Below are 23,806 nucleotides of genomic sequence, written 5' to 3' on the forward strand. Positions count from 1 at the left end.
ATTAATGCAATGAATCAGTTGTTTCTAATTTTGTTATCAAATATAATAATGATAAATTTCAAACAATTAAATAACGAGAAGTGATTTTTGAAAAAATTCCAGCATGGAATTACAATATTACACGATGTGTAATTATTTCCCTTTCTACTGAAAATATTTATCTTGAATGGAGGTTGGGAACAGCCATTTTACCCTGATCTGGACACTTTAATTTTCATCGAAAACACAGAAGAAGCAGGGTTTTCACTAAAGTTTTTCCCATTCAAATCTATATTGAAATCATATGCCTATCATACCATTTAAAAAAAAATCGTTGAATTCCATATGACTGATCCAAGATGGCCGATAATAGTTTCAATCATAATTCAAAGCAGCTTCTTTGATATAGTAATCAAATAAATACATTTATTCTGATAATGTAGTAACACTCACTTTTCTATAATTAAGCCGTTTCTGGACAATCTGTATTTTACATATCAGTTTGTTCCAATTTAAAAAATAAAAGTTAAATATTTTATGGGTTAATAAATGTTTAATCTTAATAAGTGTTTTGTTTTTTATTTTACTTATTTTTGTTTTTATGTTTTTCTTTTAAATAAATATTTTATTGTTTTTATATATTAATACATTATACAGATAACTTCAGGAATGGATAGGTATAGTTAGTTATCCTTGAAGAAGAAAAAGGATTCACCCAAGCATTTTTTTGGATGGATAAAGGGAAACTGTGGTAAAACCTTTCTTTATCAATATCATTACAAAAAAATAACTCAAAACATACTTTTTTATGCATCTGGGTAGTTCACATATTTGTTACTCATCTTTTGTTTGTTTTTTACAATTAATTGTAAAAATAAATATACAAGTGAAAAAGAACATACCCTAATATAATAAGAATAATAAATGCAAGATGTAATATTAGACATGTGCAAGTACAAAATAAGTAAGCACAAAAAAAATTATAAAAAGAGATAAATATTAAAAATAAAAAACACGACTGCCGAAAAAAAAAAAAACATTGCTCTTTTGTTCTAGTTTGGTTCCACTATGATTTTGTGTTAACTAGTAAATACTCCGTTTTGAAAATCGAACATTGGTTGTAAAGATATAATAGCATTTCTGAATAACCATCTGTTATATTGAAAATGTACCTGATGCATGCAAAAATTAGCCATTTATTTCTAACAAATACTCCCTTTGAATTTTGAAAATCGGATGATTGTTTGCAGATATTATAAAAACACCTCATTGCACCCTCCCAAAACAGCAATCCAGGGGTACCCTGTTTGTTACCAGTTGATGGTGATGATTGGTCTAGCCTTGCACGACGTGCTAGTAACACCTCACTACTCTAGCCTCACATGCAGTCCCCACAGGAAGCCCAATATTTATAATAGAAATTTTTTTAATTTATTTAATTTTATTTTATTTAACGTAAATTTATTTCTATTATTTTTGTTATTTTATTCATTCCATTTGAATCATTCAGTTCAAACCCAGCTATCACAGTAGTAGAGTTATCACAGTTATAGTTAGTTGTATATTGTCATAGTGTTATCTCAGTTCACAGTTCATTAAAGTTAATGCTTCAATTGGCTAATCTCCACTACTACATACATATTTACTTCCTTGTACGAAGTAAAGGAAGTATTGTGATTGCGAAAAATTTCAGATTTCAATGGAATTATCCATTTTGACTAATTTAGGCGTGTTGTCTGTATGTACATATCTATCTCACATAACTCAAAAACAATCAGCCGTAGGATGTTGAAATTTTGTATTTAGGACTGTTGTAACGTCTAGTTGTGCACCTCCTCTTTTGATTGCACTCGACTGTAACAAAAGTGTCCAAAGAATCCAAAAAATTTGGATTTGGACTTTTTCTTAACTGCAGTAATAAGTCCTTATTGAGAGCATATCAACGATATGATATATTATAAGTGGTACTTATTTTAATTAGTTCCAGAGTTATAGCCAAATAAAATTTTAATTAATGAAATATTTGGAACTTACAAGAAGAAGGCACATTGGTTCAAATCTAACTTCATCTCCTTTTTTTAGCTCTTTTTTTTTAATTTAAATATATTGATTTATTAAAAATTATTCACCTCTGATTGTTGTAATTTTTTTTTACAATAAGTAATAATTCAATAATAACAATAAATAAAATAAATATGAAAAAATATCAGAAGTTATTAATGAAATAAAATTTTATGTACTTCTCATTTAAAAAAAATGTGTATATGTATTTAACAGGCATACAAGGAAGTCATGTGGTGTCCACATCAGATTTTTATAAATATATGTAATATACATACATATTTATATAGCCTTTGACACTCCCGGAAACGTAAGGATTCCAACGCAGGGTCATTCATCTAAATCAGTTCAGCTACTGAGCTGCTACACTGAAATATACATAGATAGTTGCAAACATATAAACACCCTAAAAATATTACACTCCTTTTTGGGCAGTCCTTTAAAAAGGAGGATACTAGCAGATGTCAAATGGGCAGAGTCTCGATCTATCAAGCTAATTTGCATTCATATAAAAAACCATTAAAAGTTGTTTAAAATAATAACAAGTTAAAAGATGCTAATAAAATTAATACTGGCATATATAATTTAAACACATTAAAGGAAAATGCAGGATTATTTTTATTATACTTCTAATTAATATATTTAGAGACTCATCTACATTGCAATATAATTTCTGTATAAGAAAATTTGTTAATTTTACTTTAAACAATTTGGTGAAAATACTCATATATTTTAAATAGGCCAGTACTTTATATAAAAAAAAAAAGATAATGAACCTATACTAAGGCCAATTTTCTTATGCTACATTATTCTATTGAGTTATATGAAAATAGTTCTTTGTCTGGTCTGATATAGGTTTTGGTTTTTTTTTTTAATAAGTGATTATTTTTTTTTAGTAAAGGTTGCACACATGTAAATATAAACAAGCGAATAATTTGGTAATATATTTTTTTAAATATAATTACACTACATGATTTTGTATTTATATATACTTTTAATATCTACTGATGAAGTCTTTTTAACAGTCAAAATGCAATTTAATTTATCTCTACTAATAGATTGACATATTTTGTTAATAGTTCTTATGCACTTCTGTAGTTTTTTATTTTATTTCAAAAGCAATGTAGCATAAGCTTTGTTATGTATCTTTTTTTAGCTGATCTAAGATTTTTTTATAAGATATAGTACTTTCCTTTGTTAATTTGATTTAGGCTTGTATTGTACATTTTTCTATCTCTTTTTTATTTTAATTCTTTTTTTAAGCTTGTTTCCCATAAACTTTGGTATCTTTCATTGATTTTTTTTTATTTGACATTTTTTTTACCATTTGTCATATTCTCTACAGAGTGACCACAAAGTCCTTTTTCATGATATAGCACACACCTTATTAACAGTGTATGTCATCAGGTAATTGCATAATCAATCAGCTGCTTTCAATTACTCAACAAAGTACCAGGTTTGTTGAAGTTGTTTTATCACATGTTCCATGAGAATTTTGATCCTTTTTTCAGTGTTGTGTTAAAATGGCAGACACATGTGAGTATTCATTTGAAGAAAGACTTTTTGTTAGTGTTTGAGTACAAAATCATTCGAACACAAATGAAAACATAAAAGACAGATTCGTTAAGCGCTTTGGTAAGAAAGCTCCATCAGTAATAACAATTTTAAAATGGAAAAATGATCTTTTCTACCAAGTCAATCCTTGATTTGAAATAATATGGAAGTCCTTCTAATTGATTGAGTATTTCTGATATTGTTGAGGAATTCTGTTTACAAGCTCCTCTTAAGTCAACCTGGAAAAGGCCTTCAGAGCTAAATATTTCTTGTTCAACACTTAAGAAAATAATGATCAAAGATCTTGGGTTTAAACCCCTTAAGCCTGCTCATGTTTAATGAGCTTTCTGATTGGGACATGACTGTAAGGGAACTCATCATAAAGCTATTCTTGGGAAAATAAAATCAGATTGAGAATTGGGACAATTATCTCAAAGTTCAATTATGGAAATCAGTTTTCTTCAGTGATGAGTATGTCAATTACCTGAGTAATATATTTCAGAATTACATTTTTGATGTAAAGAAAATCTCCATTTTTATGGAAATCAGAAGTCTCTAATTTTAACCACACATCACATGCAGTGGATAGTCCACTGCATGTGATGTGTGGTTAGCAATATCTAAAACACATTTGATATCATATTTTGAAGGAAATGTTAACATTTTATACTTTAATATACTTGAAAATTATTTTATTTCTCAGCTTTGATTGACTGGTATGGAATTAACTACTATTTTACAAGATAAAAACAAAATAAAGCTTTTAGCTCTTTAAACTCAATCAGTGAGGAACTTTAAATGAACCTTTTAAAGGGCAGTGGATTGGTAGGATCTCTGAAATTCAGTGCCGCCTAAAAGTCCAGACTTAACAACCAATTGTTACATCTCTCTTTGAGGCATAATAAAAAAAAAGAATCTCCCATTTTTTAATAAATAATGTTAATAAGTTATAAAAAATTGCTCTGAGAAACTGTTTTTATAATTTTGATTCTTCAACTTGGAAGAGAATGTCTAAACGAAATTGGTGAATGATAAAAATGATTGTAGACAAAGAAAGAGCAACAGATAGGTGTAACTTAAAATAATTTTATGTATAAAAAATATTATTAAATTAATCATAACCTTTTTTTATATGGAAAAGGACTTAGTGGCCACTATGCAGATCTTTTAAACTAAGTTGTTCTGTTTTCTTTTTCCTCTGTGTAATTTAATTTTTTTTTATACATAATGTTTTATACTAAATTTCATTGTTTTTGTTGTTTTAAATGTTGATTTACAAGTTTCTTTTATCAAGTGATTTTTCTTTTGATTTTACATTTAACCTTTTAATTTTTAATGTTGTCTTCTTTATTTTAATGTATTTTTTTTTTAAATGTCTTTCTTTACTGAATTATCTCTTTTACAGCAAATGCATTTACTTTGTTATATGTATATTGTTCTAAATTTATTTATTTATAAATTTATTATAGTTGTCTATTAACACAAGTTATGGCATAATTAATGTCTTGACACACACCCATCACTTCACAGTTAACAAATAGTAACTATTATTAGTATCTGCACATTCACAAATCACATTTTCATATCCTTAGAATTAATTATATTCAAAACCTTTTCTTTCTATAGTAATTACAATACAATAGTCTTTTTTATTAATTTGATCATGTCATGCTCTTCTGTTGTGTTTTGTTTAACAAGATCAATTAAGACACTAATATTTAACGTGATTTCAAATTCGGTTAGTTTTAAGTTTCATAAAGCAGTACTGCATACAACACTTAACATTTAACAGTTTACTATTATTTATAATTTAATTGTATTTTGTTTTTGGTTGACTAATATCACACACATGCACACATGTGTGCATGCAAACACACATACACACATATACATGCATGCACACGCACATGCACACACACACACACACACACACACACACACACACTATTTGAACTCAAGAACTTGGTAAATTTTATATTACACTTTTTTTCACAGTTTACTGCTAGAATAAAGTTGCATTTGCTTGTAAATAACTTGATGTTAGAGATGATGAAGTATAATGAAAATAAGAAACTACAGCATTACAGAAAGCAGCATTATTCAGTCCTACTGAATATTTTTACTAAGTGGCTGCATTCTCTTACACTTCAGACGAACTCTTTTCTTAATATATAGAATGGCATTCTCCCTAACACCCAGAGTTAAAAAGATATTGTATTTACAAGTTAAAAATCAGGTTTTCATAAAAAAATAAAATTTAATATTTTACTAGTGAAGCAGAATGATTTGTCAAATTATGTGACTCAGCAAAAGTATTATATCATACAAAAAGAAATATTGAACTAATAATTACAGATGATTAAAAATATTCTATTCAACACAGTAATCATTTCAGAAAAGATAATTAAAAGTAAGAATGTTTTAAAATGATCTTCCGTTTTATTAACTTCTCTTACTCTTATTGACCATGTATAGTCAAGCAGTTATAGCAAGGCGTTTGTGGAGGGATGTAGATGTAAGGCTGTAAGCAGAGGAAAAAGCATCTTGCTAAAATGGCTCTGCTATTCTCTCTGTTCTTTTTCTTTGATTTAGTTTTTACTAAGTGTGATTTCCTTTGTGAAGATTTTTTAAAGTAAACTTTTTTTTGTTTTTGTTTGCTTTTTAGGCATTTTGAAATATAAATTATAATTATAGATATTACATACTTTATCAATAATAATAATAATATATTTTGCAATACAAAATTATTATACTTCAATCAAAATACAGATTAAACTTTCAAAATAAAATAAAAGTCTTCATCAACACTGATGGGTAATGGTGATCTGATCTGATTAGCAGCTACCAGTTCATGTAGTCTTTGATTTAGTTACTGCTTACTGCTGGTTTGTTCATTATAAAACTAGAGAAAAATCCAAACTCCAAGCATTCAGAAAGGGGCCATTGAGTAGGTCATCAAGTCAGTCATGGCACAGTGACCATTGTGACAATACTCTCAGGCTCTGCCCAGTATAGATATGTTGTGCCCTTCCAAATGATACCATAATTATGATGAATATATAGTTATAATATATTGAGGAAAAAGGTAATGGCATAAAAATTTTAATTGTAAGGAATTTACTATTTTGCAATATTGTCACAACCTTTAATCAATATTTCATCTTTGAATTTTTTCACTTTTTAATTTCAATTTGCAAAGTTTACTTAACTACATTAATCGATACAATAATACCACAATAAAAATTCTGAATTATAAAGATGTCAAATTTTATTTAGATGGCTATATTATAATTCTTTTTGTTGTACTAACTGAATATAGTACAAAATCTAGAAAATCAATTATTTTGAAAATTCAATTTAAACAAAAACAATTTTTTTTATATAAATAATTTTACACAACATTACAGTTAAAAATATGTAATCAATCTAATAGTTTTTTTTTTTTTAAGATAGCTTCAGGTTTGAAGTAATTAATTTCCAAATCCAAAAAGCTGTTGAGATGGAGGTCCTCCTCCCCACCTCACTGTTCCCTCACACCACTAATGTTATGGTTCTTCCATTTCTGTGTTCTTTCCTTTTACTTAAATTATCTTAGTTTTTGTTTTATTAAAACAACAAAACCACCTCTTTACCGCCTCTTTTCTGTACCTCTTTATATTATAATCTATAAGATGTTGCAAGTTTTCTTTCTGTTCTTTTTTCTTTGATTTAGTTTTTTTACTGTGTGTATTTTCTTTGTGGAAAAACTAAAAAAAGTGTAGTTTAAACACTTTTTTAGTTTTTTTTTGGTTTTTGAAAATGTTTTTTAAAAAGTTTCTTTTTTTCTAGATGTTTAAACTTAAAATTTCTTTATATGTACTTTCTGTAGTGCCTTGTAATACGTTTGAAGTCGTATTAATGAGTTTTCTTTACTAAGTTATTGAAAAAGTAAAGTTTTTTTAGATTTTCTGTTTAATTTTTAATCCAAGTTTTTTTAAAAATCAGAATTTATTTATTACCTTCTGTGTTTTCTTTGATCTAGATTTTAGCTTTTGCTTTTTTATTATGTAAATTAATTGTCATTAATTAAGGCTATTAAATATATCCTCAAATACATTAATAAGAACTCTGATCAAGCATGTTTTTTGGTTTTAGATAAATGACAAAATCTTAAATTAGCAAGCCAGTAGATATTTAAGCATAGCAGAAGTTGTCTAGAGAATACTTTCTTCTGACATACATAAAAAAAAAAAATACTGATACATTTATTTGTCCACCTTGAAAATTGAGAAAATTTTATTTTAATTCAGAGAATGCTAAAGAGAAAATTCAAAAACAACTCTTAACTTGATTTTTTTATCTGCGTCCTTTTGCAAGACTTTATTACTTTGAAATTCGCTTATATGTACATAGAATGATAAACAATAGAAGAAAGGAACAATAGAAGGTAAAAATAAGTTTCTGTGAAGAGTTTTCCAATATAAAATACTACTGTAAGGCAAGTTTTACAGTTCATTCTATTAACTACAAATGTTTTTATTATTTCTATTTATGAATGTTATTACATACTGTTCAGGAACCGAAGTCTTTCAGGCAATTAAAAACAGTTAATGATGTTATACACTAAACATTCCAAGCAGCTTCTGATGCCCTAGACTTGCTACAAAAGTATCAACACTGAAATGATCGCTTCAGTGAGTGATCAGTTTGTAAATTCCCGGTCCTATTAAGAGGTCTTTTTGTCACATTGCTATTTAATTGTGAAATTTCCAACTTGAAAAATTTATAAACAACTATAAAGATGAGTATCTGAAGATTATCAAAGAGAATTAATAAAACAGTTCATTGGATGTCCAGCTATTTTCTGCAATAAAAATATGGTACTAGAATCAGGTAATGGAAGGAGTAATTACAATATTACGTTAAAATAAAATAAATATGAGGATAATAAAATCTAAACTTGCTGGAAAATATCATTTTTCTGAATTTTTGTTTTTAATAGGAAAAGGTATACTTAAAAATAAATTTATTACCTTATTTCCATGAACAGAATATGGTTATAAATTAAGTTTACTTATTCAGAAAACTTATGAAAATATTAAGACCTGAAATCTAAAATGACTAACTGGTTTTATGAAAGGGCAATACTTACAACAAAAAAAAATGATAGACTAAACTCTATTAATAACCTCATTTTGGAATAAATTTTGTACTATAAAAGGAAGGAAGAAATTATCTGCAAATGAACTGATACTAATTTAAATGAACATCATTGTTGATTTTTTTATTTAATTTTTTAATTCTCAGGAACTGTGGTTACTTCCACATGTAAAAAAAAACAAAAAAAAAACATAAAACTGAGCAAAAAAAACAGCATTAAATCAAATTAAAAAAAAAGAAAGAAGTATGGTAATTTTCCAAGGTCATGTTGTTGCCTTATTCCTGTTTTATCAATTCAACAACTTTTTTTTTTGAGGTTTTTAGGGGCATCGACTACTTTGGTCATTAGCCCCATCTCACTTCAAAAAAAAAATAAAAAAAAGGTTCGATAATTCATATTTTCAAAATGATGTGAAAAAATGTTCAAAATTTCACATTCTTCTAATTTCAAATCCAACAAATTACCGCCTAGGCTTTCCTTTCGGCCATCCTTTCTTGCGTTTTACCATTCTGCGAACTTCCGATGACAGTGTGTCTGTATGGCATCGTCTTCTCTTTCTGATGCAAATGACGTTTGCCGGCTTACATCAGGTGATGAAAGCTTCAATGGTGCTGTGAGCATTGTTGCAATTGAATCTAAACTCGCAAGCAATACACTTTCGGTGGCTGATGAACTTGATTCAATGTCTAAGGCTGTGCTTGGGCCGGCTGATACAGATGCTCTCGCCACAGTTGTTCTCTGAGCTTTTGGAGCCTCTGTACGTACAGTCTTATTATCGTTTGTGTCTGGTGCTTTTTCGATAATTACTTGCACCTCCATTTTGGTTGACTCAGATTTTTCCTGTACTCTTGTCTCAGTATCTTTAGCTTTATGACTCGACGTCGGAGTGATCTTTTGGTCTTTGTCAGATAAATCAAGACTTTTCTTCATTACGTCTATTGATGGCGTTATAATAGAAGGTTTTGCTGGTTTTTTAAACTGCGCTGGTACGGGTCTTATGTCAACGACGTCAGTCCGGGAATGAACCTTCTCATGTTTACTTAGTTGTGTCTGATGAGTCGACTCGATCTTGGAATCAATGATTCTTTCTATCATTGTCGCGAGACTTGGTGCCATCGTATTAAGCAACTGCTCCACGTTGATTTTAGATGTGGGGGGAGCAGCAGCTGCTTCTGCGTATGTAGTCGATGGTCTAGGTGTACGTTTGTGTCTAGGATTGACAATCTTCTTCGCTTCAGGATAGTTAACTTTTTGAAGCGTTTTAACTTCCTGAATGGCTGTTTCTAATTTGTATACTGGGCAGTTTCTAGATCGACAGTTGTGGTGCCCTTTACAATTAATGCAGACTGGAGGGTCTTTACATGGATCACCCTCATGTATCTTCATTCCGCATATGCAAATTTCCTGCGCTTCACATCTAGCTGCAGTGTGTCCGAAACGTTGACACCTAAAACATCTCATCGGCTGCGGAATAAATGCCCGTACATCAAGTCGATGGATGCCAGCTCGCACCTTTTCAGGAAGATTTGGCCTATTGAATGTCAAAACATGCGAGGCCGAAGGAAGAATCTCACCATTTCGTCTCATAGTAAGTCTGCGACAATGTGTCACTCCCTGACTAGACATTTCCTGCACTATTTCTTCTTCAGTACAGTTAAGAAGATCACGGCAAACAACAACTCCTCTAGATGTATTAAGTGTACTATGCGGTTGGACAGTAACCGCAAATTCAACGATCTTCTTCAACGCCTGGACTTTCTGGCTTTGCATGTCGTTGATAGTTTTGACATGTAATCCATTGAACGTCTTACGGATTTCTTTGACAGGACCACCAGCACAATTAGTAATCTCTCTAGCAATTAAGAATGGACTTACCTTTTGGAAGTTACCATTCTCTTTCGTAATGACCAAAAATCTTGGTTTGGGAACATTGTTTCCAAACAAAACTCTTCTTAAATCTTTACTGATTTTATCAGGATCTTTTCTCATCTTATCACTCTCCTTACTTTTTTCCTCTTCGCTTGTGGCGAATCGGCGGTTTCTAAACGAGGGTGTTTTTTTTTTTTTTTTTTTTTTTTTACGTGCACCTTCTGCCACGTTAGTTTGTTCAGGAATATTCATGAACATTTATCCTTTCTGTAGCAAGGCTAGCCTCTGGGATACACCCCCACTCCAGGACTACTAACCTTGGAGGTCCGATCCGGTACTCCGGTGGAACCGGCATATGTCCTGGCAGAGAGCGGATGCGCAGTCTCTGCACTGACTCCAGGCTCCTACTCACCGAAGATTTCAGAGCTCCCATGCACCGACATACATGAGCACCATTGCTACATGCTTGCCATCGCAGGGGGCATCTGGACAGCAGAAGGGTCTCCGTTACACCTGCAATAACATTGACCCTGGCCGCCACATCACCAGCTCTAAGTTTGGTATGTGTCCACTTCCTAATCATTAAATTGTTCATATCCTGCAGGTAACCGAGAAATCCAATCCATGTGAGGACCTGAAGGTGGAAACAGGTCAAAAAGAGAATATATCCGAGGAATTTACTCATAGCCCCGTTAGCCAGCTATAAGTATTGTACATAAGTACAGCTGTTACCGCCCTGGACGTGGAACATAGATGTTGTGTTCCAGACGTGGGGATTAACTACCTCAGGGCAGCAACTATTATTATTTAATAGCAATAAATATTTTGATAGGGAATGAGAAATAAACAGCCAAAACCAAGAAAAAACAATTGCTGGGTGCTTTACCTACTAATGCATTGTTCATTATTTTTAAGTTTTAAAATTCACTAAGTCAGTTATTCTTCAATGCTCATAATCTCCAAAATGTGTTTCTCCAGACTTTTTTTAACCAAAATCAAGTTTGAAAGGATCCCATAAAATGAGAGCCTTTTTAAAAAAACTTCTTGATTAGATTACGTAAAAAAATATATTGTTGTGTTCTTTGCGGCTTGAATTAATACAATAGAGCACAAAAGTAACGGATAACGTAAAAACAATCTAGAATATGCATAAGACAGATAACTGATAATTCTTACATAGTATGTACATTGAGATCAAATTATTGGTACAAATCGGAGTACAGAATAGCATTAAACCAGGCTAAATTATAGATGACCTAAAAAATATGTTTAATGTTGCTTACAAAACTTGTGAATTGATGATACAATAAAAAAATTTAAAAAAATTCACTTGTTCTAATAACTAAAAACAAATTATCTTAACAAGTAATGTGACTAGCAGTCACATTAAATAAATGTGAAAGTAAACTGTATGGTAAAGTAAATGGCCACAATGTTTGTACAGCATCCTATTATTAGTCACTTGTAATCAATATATTATTACATACATACTAATATAAACGTCCTTATTTACTTATTAAGTATTAACTGTTTAATGTGTAAGGATTAATTTTAAACATTTAACAAACAAAAAAAACAATTTTTTTCTAACAATGTTTAATCGGTTACATAGCAAGTGAATGATATTTTAAAATTATTTCTATTTGAACCTCTGGTTAAAATATATCTTTTAAAGTTTTGCTCCAGACTTAAACTTATCAAGGTTCAGTCTAACTAGGCTTACTTGCAGTTAAGTCTGTCTACTTTATCAATTACAATAGACTACTGAGAAGAAAACTTGAAAGGCTTTATGTAAACAGAAAGAAAAAGGACCTAAAAAGAGACTACAAGAAAAAAGTTCTCAAATAAAACTTTAAAAAAAAGTTAACTTTAAATAGCATCAAAAAGAGATACAAAATCCTGCACAAGTAAGAATAACAGCTAATACTAAAACAAAGCTATAACTTATAAACAAAACTGATTAGTTAAACTAAAAGAAATGGAAACAGAAATGGTAGAACCAGACTATATGAGTTGAATGTAACGAAGCGTGGTGGGCTGGAGGGCCCCCATCCTAAAAATTATTACTTTGGATATTTATTATTTAAAAGTTTGGAACTAAGTAAAAAATTAACTAAGGAGACCAAGTACTTACTTTTAGTTACTATGTAAAATTATTTGTAATAAAAATAAAAAACCATTAGCTTAATAAAATGTTCGAAATCAATGGCTTGTATTTATTTGTACTGTAATTAATAATACTGGTGTGTCAATGAAATAGATAATTCTAAAAGCATATTAAATAATATATCCATGCATTCATTTTAAATATAAAACGATTTTATACAAAAAAACATTTAAATTTATGTTGGCAACATAAAAATAGCAGCCTTTAGATATTTATTTTATTGTATGCACTGCTAAAAGACTGTTGCTTAGTTTATCCAACAATCTTTACAGTATTTTCACAGGGATTAGATTAATTTCTAGTTGGATTTAATGTTTTAACTTCTGAATATTTAAAAGAAAATTTGTGCTGAAAGGTCAGAAGAACTTGCTAGCCACATCATGTTTGCACATCAGAAGGTAAAATGATTAGGAGAAAAATTCTGCAAGTAAGCTTTGGATACATATGTAGGGTGGCTTTAGCTTCATCTTATTAAAAAGATTATAAAGGATGACAGGCAAGTTCAGGAACTGAATTTGCATCTAACAAGCTAGCATGGCTCTAATGATTGTGGTAGCCCTTTCTCCATCTTCTTAAAATAGAAGGCCAATAATTTCACATGAATCACCATTGAGCATGTGCCCATGTGTGTGTGTGTGTGTGTGTGTGTGTGTGTGTGTGTGTGTGTGTTCAGATCAAGCACCAAACAGTAATTGTGGAGGTGAAGGGGTCGGTCTCATACAATATACCATTGTTTTTGTGGAAGATTAACTGAAGTTTTGTTATTAACATTTTCTCATGTCAACAATTTTTTCACTAGTTTTTTGGCTTTCATTTTCAACTGTAAAAACATCTCACCAAAAAGGAGCTCAGTTTTCATAGCCTTGTATATGTAGTGGAATAGTAACCTGAATCTTCCAGAGGTGGGTTTTATATAAGTATTAATAGACAGCCTGAGTAATGCAGTGGCATAGACTCAGTTCAATAACCTTTCTAACTGCCATTACATTCTCAGTTGTATGTATTGTTTTTATATGCTAACTTTTTTTATGTAAAATATATAAATTCCTTAATAATATAGTAGCTTCAAAATTTTGAATTTAAGTCTTGAGGTTTGCGTATTTGAGCCTTGAATTCATAGACTGACTGCAATGGATACTAAACTGTCTTAGAAATTCGTGCTAAGGAATCACAAAACTACCAGCAATTTTGTTAATTTATTTCACAGAAAAAGGATGCTGCAATGGCTCTACTTCAATTAATATACAGTATATACTACAACAGCATAATATCGTTCAAGAGACGAAACTCAACTTGTGTTGTACGATGAAATGTTGTATAATATATTCATTATTTTGTGAAGGGAATTAATTAGATTTACTAACAACACTTCATCTGTTAGGCTAACAGTGCAGACCTGGACAAGAAAGGAATTGCTGAGTAACCCATAGGCAGGGCAGCCATTACCAAAAAAATCACTGCAGGATGGGAATGGATTACTAGACCAGTAGAGAGACATGAAGAATAGCAGTGCATATACACTACACATATGCACTCTTTGAGAGTGCACTTCACATTAATGTCTGTTTCCTTCTATTATTCTCCTTAATGATATTTGTATTTGTATGTTTATTTTAAATACAAAGTTCTTTTTATTTGCTCAGTTTTAATTTTTTCTTCACTGAAATCATAACCAGATGTATATTTTATTAAATCTTTTCTTTAGCTCAATATTATCATTTACCTAATTTTCAGCTACATTGTTCCATGTTGCTAATTTTTTATGGTAGGTACATTCATTTATTACTAGTGCTAGTATTGGTTTTTAATATACTTTCTTAAGATAGGGTCTTAATTTATTTTTATATTTTTATGTTGATAATTAAAAAGAAAGTGTAACTATATTTTTATTTTTAAAATGTAATATTTTTATGCAAATGATTTGTTTATTTATAAAACCAAACTGTCTTCAATGTATCTAATCTATACTATTACTTTATGGATGTTAATATTGTTTGTATATTGGTTATGACCATGAACAATAAAAATACTTTTGACATTACTTTACTTAAAGATGAGCCCTTTCTCTCAAATATATTAATGTGTTACACCTAGCAATTGTTTTTAAAGTTTCACATAAATATACTTTGAACTTCAGAATGTCATCAAGCTAACTATAATTACTCAGTAATAGTTCAATATTAAGGCAATGATGACAACAAATAAAAAATGTTTTAAAATTATAAGAAATATTATCAAACTAATGGAATTTTTTTGTCAAAGCCCTTCACAGCTAAGGCCTTTATGGTAGCCTCTAAATAATCCACTGAGAAAGGTGACAATTAATGATTCGTTTTGAAAGGCCTCTAGAAGGACCATTTATTTGAAAACTGATCACTACATGTTTAATAAAGTTTTATCATGTTTTGTCATGATATTCAACAAATAAAAAATATTTTTAAATATTTATTTAGATGTGAATTTTTTATTTTAAAAATCTTCCAATTAAGTACTGAAAGAATTTAAAGTATCCGAATGAAATTTACTTCAGGAGTATTAGAGGAGCTTCCTGTACAAAATAAAAACAAAAATTATCAAAATAAAATGAAAAATAAGGTTTGAACATACATATTAATGAAATTGAAAATGGGAATCTCCTCCTTTTTTAAGTATGTTAATAAGCAGTAAAATTTTAATTAATATCTTCTGTTTATTTATTTGATAATAAACAAATGACTTTCCTGGCTACATGCATATTCATATGTTAAAAAACTACAATGACCTATCGTATAGAAATCAAGTGCAGTAGAAAGAAAAATAAGTAAAATTATTTCTAGTTTTCAATGACAAAAAAATAGAATCAGGCTGCACATGCAGGACTACATTTTTATTTGTAGGCAAACTATTCTATGCATGTCCAGAATACTGAAACCATCAGAATGTGGACTTGTGACAAAGCTGGAGAATCATCCAACTTAGATAACTTACAAATTCGCATTGATATCAGTCATATGAGTCATATCGCTAGATGAATAGACATGAATTTAACCCACTACTGCAGTTAAATTCATCATATATATTCTGATAATTTATAAACATGTTAAAAAAAAAGCAAAATTAATAATAACATCATATTTTATTAAATTTCTACATTATTAACTTATAACTATCATAATAATAATTTGTTTTACAACAACGTATAAATAATAAAAATATTATAATATTGGCATAAATATACTTAAATAATTACTGTAGTATAATTAAACTATTATTATTGAGACCAAGTACACTTTATTATTTATATAATATAAGTACACTAGCATTCATCTTCTTTTTTTAATAACTCTGAATAATGATTGTAATCATATACATTTATAAGCTGTCAGATATGAATCAAGGCACAAATGTAAATGATAAAAAAAATATTGTACGTATTGACTCTAACGAATAATCCACTTGAGGACGGTATTAGTAAATGTAATTTCATTATAGTTTATTTTAAAAAAGTACCAGTCTCATTTCCTTAACAAATAAATAATAATAACATTATGTAAATAATTAACATTAACCCACTAAATAATTAATTTTTTTGTTTTTTTTTTTAAATTTTTTTTGTTTTATGATTGCTCTAAATATATACAAAGAACATAACTATTTTCAGTAATAGTAAACAAGGTAAAAATTTATATATTTGCTCAAAAGGCATACACTGTAAATTGGATTCACAGTGTTAGCTACTTTTTAAATACCAGACACAGTATGAGCAATTATTTACTACAGTTTTAGGGCCATTACCCTGGTGCAACTACTCTAGATTATCAATAAATAGTTCTTTTTTTTTTTAATTTTTTAGTTAAATAATATAATATAGTAGTTTATTTTAATATTATGTAATTATTTTGTTAAGTACACATTTGGTTATCTTTAAACAAAAGCTAAACTGAATTATCCTTCATAATCAGTAAGCAAATAAATCTACTGTAATTCAAATAATTAATCTAAACTACTTCTTATATACTAAAAGTAATTTAATTAAAATAATGGATAATTATAAATTTGTTACTAATATAATAATAATAGACTAGATAATATTTATTTTAATTAAGTTTAAATTCAACAATTATGAATTACTCAATTAGCAATTAATAAATAAAATTACAAATATATTTCTAAAGCTATTTATTTATGGTAAAACAGTATTTGAACTATATTATTGTTCCAAATAATAATTTAAAAAAATATTTATTTTAAGAAATAGAGGCAATCCATCTGATATCTCTTTATTATTCAGTAAATGTGTTTTGAATAAATAAAATGTTAAAATTTTAATTAAAATATATTTTTAGTTAAGAAAATACAAATAATTTAGGTACAAAATTTCAATATTTTAACTTAAAAAAATCACTAACAGCAATATTATACTATAATATTTTAAGTCTAAGCTGCACATTTTCCCCCAAAAATTAGTTCTGAATTTTATCAAAAAACTAACATTTGCATCTAAATACAGATGAGATATGGTCATACCTGATTAATTAATAATGAAATATAAACAGATAGCAATGAACTGTAAGATGGGAATTTGAATAAATATCAATGAATACCCACTCTAAAATATTCTACAAAGTCTTGTTTGTTTAAATCAGGTATAAACTAAAACTGAATTAATCAGTCCATCTTTTCTTTTGATGTACAGCTATACTGTAGTTAAACTACTGTTAGTAGGTACCAGTTTAATGTTTACTTCTGTTTAAAGTTTTTACTTTACACTAACATCTAATACATCATTTAATTTACATTAGTCTTTGTTACTATATCTTTAGTACAATTTATTTCATAAGGTACTCATCATTATTAACAAGAAAATTCTATAATATAACTTTTGAAGTTAATCAAAAGCTGATTCAGAAAAAAATTATCAATATCAATGCTTAATAATTTTTTTGTGTTAACATTAGAAGAAGAGTCTAGTCAGCTTCTGTGATCAGGAGTTACTGTGTCACTATAATCACAATAAAATAAGATGAAATGATTTTATATTCTATTTTTTTCTTATAAAATAAAATAAATTTACTTTCATATAACTTTTTCATAAATTTTTATTTAGTTTTTGGAATATAGCTTATTTTTGGAACTGTAGAATATTTTAAACATGTAGAAAATGAAATTTTTACCAAATGTAAAATAAAGGTTTGCAGTACAGTGTATAGATAATATGTTTTGCCAGGAGAATTTCTTAGCTATTTTTAGTTTATTTACATTTTATCTAAGGCATAATTGTGAGTTCAAAAATATATTATGAGTCATAATGTTCATATTATTTAAGAGAATTTTCTTCAATCTTCACATTTAATGATAAATCTTCACTGACTAATAATAAATATGAATTTAAAAATAAAATTTATATTCATAATTTATATTAAAAAAATATAGTCTGTTAATAACGTCAATCATTTTTTATTTTTTTCATGAGGCACAATAAATTTATTAGTAGCAGGCACTTCAATGTAGTTATTTCCAAACAATAAAATTTCAAAAATTGTATAATTAAAGTTATATTGTAATAATCTACAGCAACATAAATTTAAAAATATTAATTTAAATATAAATTCAGAGATGAAAAGAATTATTTTCACATCAGAAAAATTGTAATTAATCTACAAACCCAAATGCTTTTGAACTCGCATATGTGCATTATATGAGAGACTTATTTAATATTTATTTTAATACATGAGAAAACCTGGATTTTTTCTTGAAAAAAAATTTGATAATAAATTTATAATAGCCGCCAAAGAAAATAATCTTAACATAAGAACTTAAATATTTGTGCGTTGTAGTATACTCAACTTTCTATTGTATAAACTGAAAAATGTAAATAAATGTTTAAATTTTATTAAATGTTTATGAGAAACATCTAAAATTAGTTTGTTTTTGGACTGCTTATATTAACAATTTAAAAAATAATGTATGTAAGAACTGAATTTCTGTAAATATTTGCAAAAAAAGAGTAATAAAATAAAAATGTGGTAATTAAATTTTTTAAATAAATAATTATTGATTTTATAATTTACAATAGCAATTATATTAATTGCAATAAAACATATTAATGGGAAAATATGTTCGATTAAAAAAATGGTGAGTGGTACTAAAATAAAAAATATTTTTTCGCTTTTTTACTAATTGAATCCTAATTATAACAATGAATGCAATCACTTGATTTTGTGAGTGAATAACCCATATGTTTCTGTTCATTATATGATTCTATTCTGTCAGATAAATTCTTACTGTACTAGAACCCACTGAGATTAACATTAGTTAAAAGATAAAAAATTAAGAAAAAAGGAAAAAGTGATCCCACTATTTATGAAGTATTGATTTAAATTACCAAATAACCACAATTATATTAAATATTTAAAGAAAACAGAATAATACTGAATTACTGATGAAAAGAAATAAAATTAGGAATGGTGAGCACAATATTTTCAATAATATCTGACTGTTCATTATACTAATAATGACTGGGGAGTAGTTTTTTTCTAGATAATAGAGAAAGTTCTGGCTTAAAAAGGAAACTAGTAAAATGAAACAGCAATTTTAACAATAAAGGATAAAAATAAAATTATGAGATTAAATTTTTGGGGTTTTAATATTTACAGAATGAGCAAGATGAAAAACTAAAGAAGAAAACCACGAAAAATGTTTAGAAATAATAAAAAGCTTTAACAAAATGTTAAGAAAGTAGTTAAAATGTTAACAGAAAAATAATATAAGTATTATATTAAATCTACTTTTTCCTAATTCTTAATTGGAGTAGAAGCACAAACAACTAGAGAAAGTGAAGAAAACAATTTTTCAAAATTTATAATTTCAAAAAATGAAGAGACAGGGAATTGAATGATGCATTATGTAATAGATCGGATAAACCTATATAAAACCTGGGAAGAAGAAAGGAGTTCCAAGAACTACATTAGAATGAGTAATAAGAGAAGAGGCTGATGGAGGAAATAATGGAAAGACAAAATAAAAGAGCTTAGATTTAAAAAAGAGGTTCATAGTAGAATAATAGTTAAAGGAAAAAACTAAGTGGATATCACTGATTTTCTGGCTGATCAAGTAAATATATAAACGATGTAAGCAGAAGTAGAAAAAATAGATTTCATAAATTAAATGCATTTGATTAGATGGATCAAAATTACATTCATTAGTTTTAATCACAAAGTTTAAACCCCCTGTGAGTTTTGCTATACAACGATTATAGAATAATTTAACACTTTTTTTTGTAACTGTTTTCTCCAATATAAATTAGTAAAAGTAACATTTTCTAAAACCAATGGTTTAACGTCTTAATATGTAAAAATAATCTGAATATTTTTCTTACAGGTATTTTTAAATACATTAGGCCTAAAGACTAAATCTAAACGATTACACTGTTATACTACACTAATAGGGAAATATTCTAAAATTTATTTTTTAAAACATAACTTTACAACTGATAGTAAGAAGCTATGTTTTTAAATTTCTATGATATCGTGTTAAATAAACATATTATCCTAAACTTACTTAAAACCTGTTATTCTGCAATTTTTTTTAAATAACTTCAATGAAACTGAATTCTTTTTTAATAAGTCTTGACTAGTTTTATCCAAATATAAAACATATCAACAATAGTTTGTTTCTACAAATATACAGAGTATGAAAAATATTAATTATATTTGAATGAAGAACAAAAGGAAGCAATAACCCATTTCAAACAGACTAAATGATTTTACCACTTATACTATCTTTGATGTTGTAAATGATGATAAAACTACAAACTAATGATATTAAACTAAATGTTTCATAAACAAGTTCATATTTCTTACATACATAATGAAATTAAAAAATTGTAATAATAATAATAATAATAATTGTAAAAATAATAAATTAAATTAAATTGTAGTAATAAATTAACTAATATTACACTAAATATATGCTTTTAAGATTGAGATTTCCTGAAAGCAAGACCAGCTTTATAAAAATTTTTACTAATACCGCTACTTACATTATACAACCTGTTTTTCTTTCATTTTTTTTTAAATTTTAACTCCTAATGCTGATCAGGAATCTAAATAATAAAAATAAATTAATTATACATCTTATTTAGATATCCCTATACTTTCAGATACCAAAACGGCTTGGATCTTATAATTTATTCAATCAATTTCATTTCCTACCTCTGACAAACACTCTTTCTTGTTTCTTACATAAACCATTTGAAAGCTTTTCATACAAACACCACAGCCCTTTGATCATTTCAGTAAATGAAATATTAATTAATTAATTACATAGTGATTAAAGTTTATTCGTATTAAGTTTATTATGATCACATGTTAAATTAAACCTTTAGTGAACATTTTATTTTCTAATTATTTAACTATGGTATGGCTTTTAAATACCATAGGTATCTATCCAAAGGTAATAAAAGCCCTAAATTTTCTAGTCATCACTGCAGACGAGCTTCTTGCAATGAAGCTGCTTGAGCAGCGGCTGCAGCAGAATACGGTGAAAGTCCGGTAAATGCACTAGCTGCAGTGGCAGCAGTTGGTAATCCAGCACTCTGTGGTAGAGTAGCATATGCATATGGCGTTACATAACTGGCTCCTGAAAACAAAAAATCTTGGATGAAGTTAAATTTTACTACATACTGCATTATTTAAGAAAAGTGAGAAATTCAGTTCAAGGTTCAAGATGTGTCACTAGTAAGGGTTAGGTGCTAATAAAAGGTGGGTGACATGTCAATAAAAGTGAACTGCATCATAGTAGTATCAACTTGTTCAGTAAATAGCTACAGTAAATTTAGTCAACAAGTTGTTTTGATTTACTTAAATGTTCTTAATTAGTAATAATTACATAACAATAAACAACCCCATTAGTTGTAAAGTCTGGTTAGTGATTCTGTTACTCAATGCAAAAGATTTTATAGTTCTAAAATTAACATTGTATTGTGTGAAACTTACAGTATGAGTGAAGGATTTGTAAGTGAGTGATCTCACGAGTATTTATTAAAAAAAGTTTGTACAAATATTCATAATAATGAGAGGAGTATTCTGGTTCTAGAATGCTGTTCAAATAGACGAATTAACATTTTGCAGAGTCCAGTATAGAGTAGTTAATATAATTTAAAACAAATGAAAAACTAGGTTAGGCTATTATAAACTATGGGCAAAAAATGTGTTGATCCAAAATATGTTGATTGACATACCCTATATAAAACTCAAGAATACATCTGCTCATGCATTTTATGGCCATTACATAAGATATGAAGATGAATATTTTTTTATACCACAGCTCATGAACTGTTGATTTCTTACCTTGATCTAAAATAATTAAAAAAACTGAATCAAGAAATGATGGTTTCATCAGTGTTAAGTGAAGAGTGAACTGAATGAAAGTACACTTGTTTTCATTTCATTTACGTATTACTAAGGCAACATATCATATTCTGGGTTTTAAAGCTTGATACAATAAAAGGTAGTAAAAAAGTAAAAAGTTAGTAAAAGTAAAGTTAGGTCTAATTTCTGAAGTTTCAAAGTTTAATTCTCATCCTCAAAAATGTCATACACTATATGTAAATTTACACACAATCTACATCAGGTCAGTTTTTAAGATATTGTTCCTGCATTCTTGGTATTAAGATAGAAAATGACATGTTACACTGTGACTCAATTCACTGAGAAAATGTTTTAGAAAACATGCAGTGTGGGCAACTATAAAAATTTTTTAAATTAGCAACATGGAAGTTTTTTTATATCATACAAAATAAGGTATCATATTAGAGTAAGTTTCAGTTTATGAGTATTTTTAACTGATTTAGATACATATGTTTAAAAACACCATTCATATTTCCAAAAATATTTATAAAGCAGAAAAAAATTATTGGTTTCAATACAGGAGGGTAAAGTATTCGTTCATTATTATTAACTGATATTTTAGCTAAATCTTTTATATCTTGTTTCCAAATGAAGTTATTATAGACTGGATTTTTAATCACTGCAAGAAACACAACATTTTTTAATCAAAATATTCATAATTATTTATGTTCACATAATTGATAAAACAGTGAGTTTATTTTTTTAAATACAAAATTTCTCTCTCAAAGTTAAGTAATAAATAGGGGCTCTACCTAATCCTACTAACTGAATTACTTGTATGGATTCATACTTCCCCTCTTTCTGAATACTGCTTCCTGTCATTTGGTAACTCACAAACATATCAAAGATTGTAGATCATTAAGTTCAGCATATTACCAAATACAAATAATTCTCCAGTAAAAACAAACAAAAGATTATTATGTAACTATGAAAATAATGAATTTTCATCATTAAAAGCTCAAGTACTACTACACTATTACTACTACACATTACCTTAGATAATATTGTAATATATTTTATCCATGCAATTAATATATATTTATGTATTCATGCAGGCTAGAGCTTTATTTACCATACCAAAAACAATGGTGAGTAAAAAGATATTTTAGTAATAGGTAATTTAACTTGGAGCTCATTTTTTAGTATATACTGAAACATTATTTAGTATATAGTATTTTTTAGTATATTCTGAAACATCATCACTTAGCATTGTGTAATTCCATTTTCTTCCTAACAGTGCAAAGTTTATGTGTTTGTATGATACAGATGTACAATTTCGTGAAGACTACCTCAGGTGTAGGGTAGTAGTTTGTCTGCCTTTTAGTCAGTTTTAGATTCTGGATTTAAATCTCCAGCCAGACTTAGCAGTTTTTTCACTTATTATCACACTATTACAAAAAAAGAGATGGTAAATGTAACTGAGTGTCAGTCAGTTACTACAATGAATACTAATAATTTTCTGAAATGTTCAACAATTACTTTAAATTAATCAGTCTGAGATCTAAAAAAAAAGATTTAGACCATATAAGGAGGTGCCTATTTTCACCTATGTACACACAAACATTAATGTCATCAACTATTCGTCAAACGTACAACATTATAATAAACTTTTTTTATTAAAAAAAAAAATTTTTTCTTAAGCAAATG

The 23,806-nt window shown here is 27.9% G+C and overlaps 1 protein-coding gene across 5 annotated transcripts in view; it reads right to left on the reverse strand.

Annotated features, from left to right (window-relative positions):
- Positions 1 to 23,806, reverse strand: part of LOC142333637 (RNA-binding protein 24-B-like) — a 218,292-nt gene that overhangs the window by 16,416 nt on the left and 178,070 nt on the right. For 3 of the 5 annotated variants that reach the window (XM_075381020.1, XM_075380988.1, XM_075381010.1), the window contains one exon: positions 15,440 to 21,389. The exons of 1 other annotated variant lie outside the window; for it this stretch is intronic. In XM_075381020.1, coding sequence (XP_075237135.1) covers positions 21,232 to 21,389 — 158 coding nt within the window. In that variant the 3' untranslated portion in view covers positions 15,440 to 21,231. Of the gene's footprint in view, positions 1 to 15,439; positions 21,405 to 23,806 lie in introns of those variants that run through there. One more of the 5 variants, XM_075380999.1, reaches the window with a different exon arrangement.

The sequence above is a fragment of the Lycorma delicatula genome, chromosome 1 (genome assembly GCF_047948215.1).
Source record: "Lycorma delicatula isolate Av1 chromosome 1, ASM4794821v1, whole genome shotgun sequence".
In the NCBI taxonomy this organism is placed as follows: Eukaryota; Metazoa; Arthropoda; class Insecta; order Hemiptera; family Fulgoridae; genus Lycorma; species Lycorma delicatula.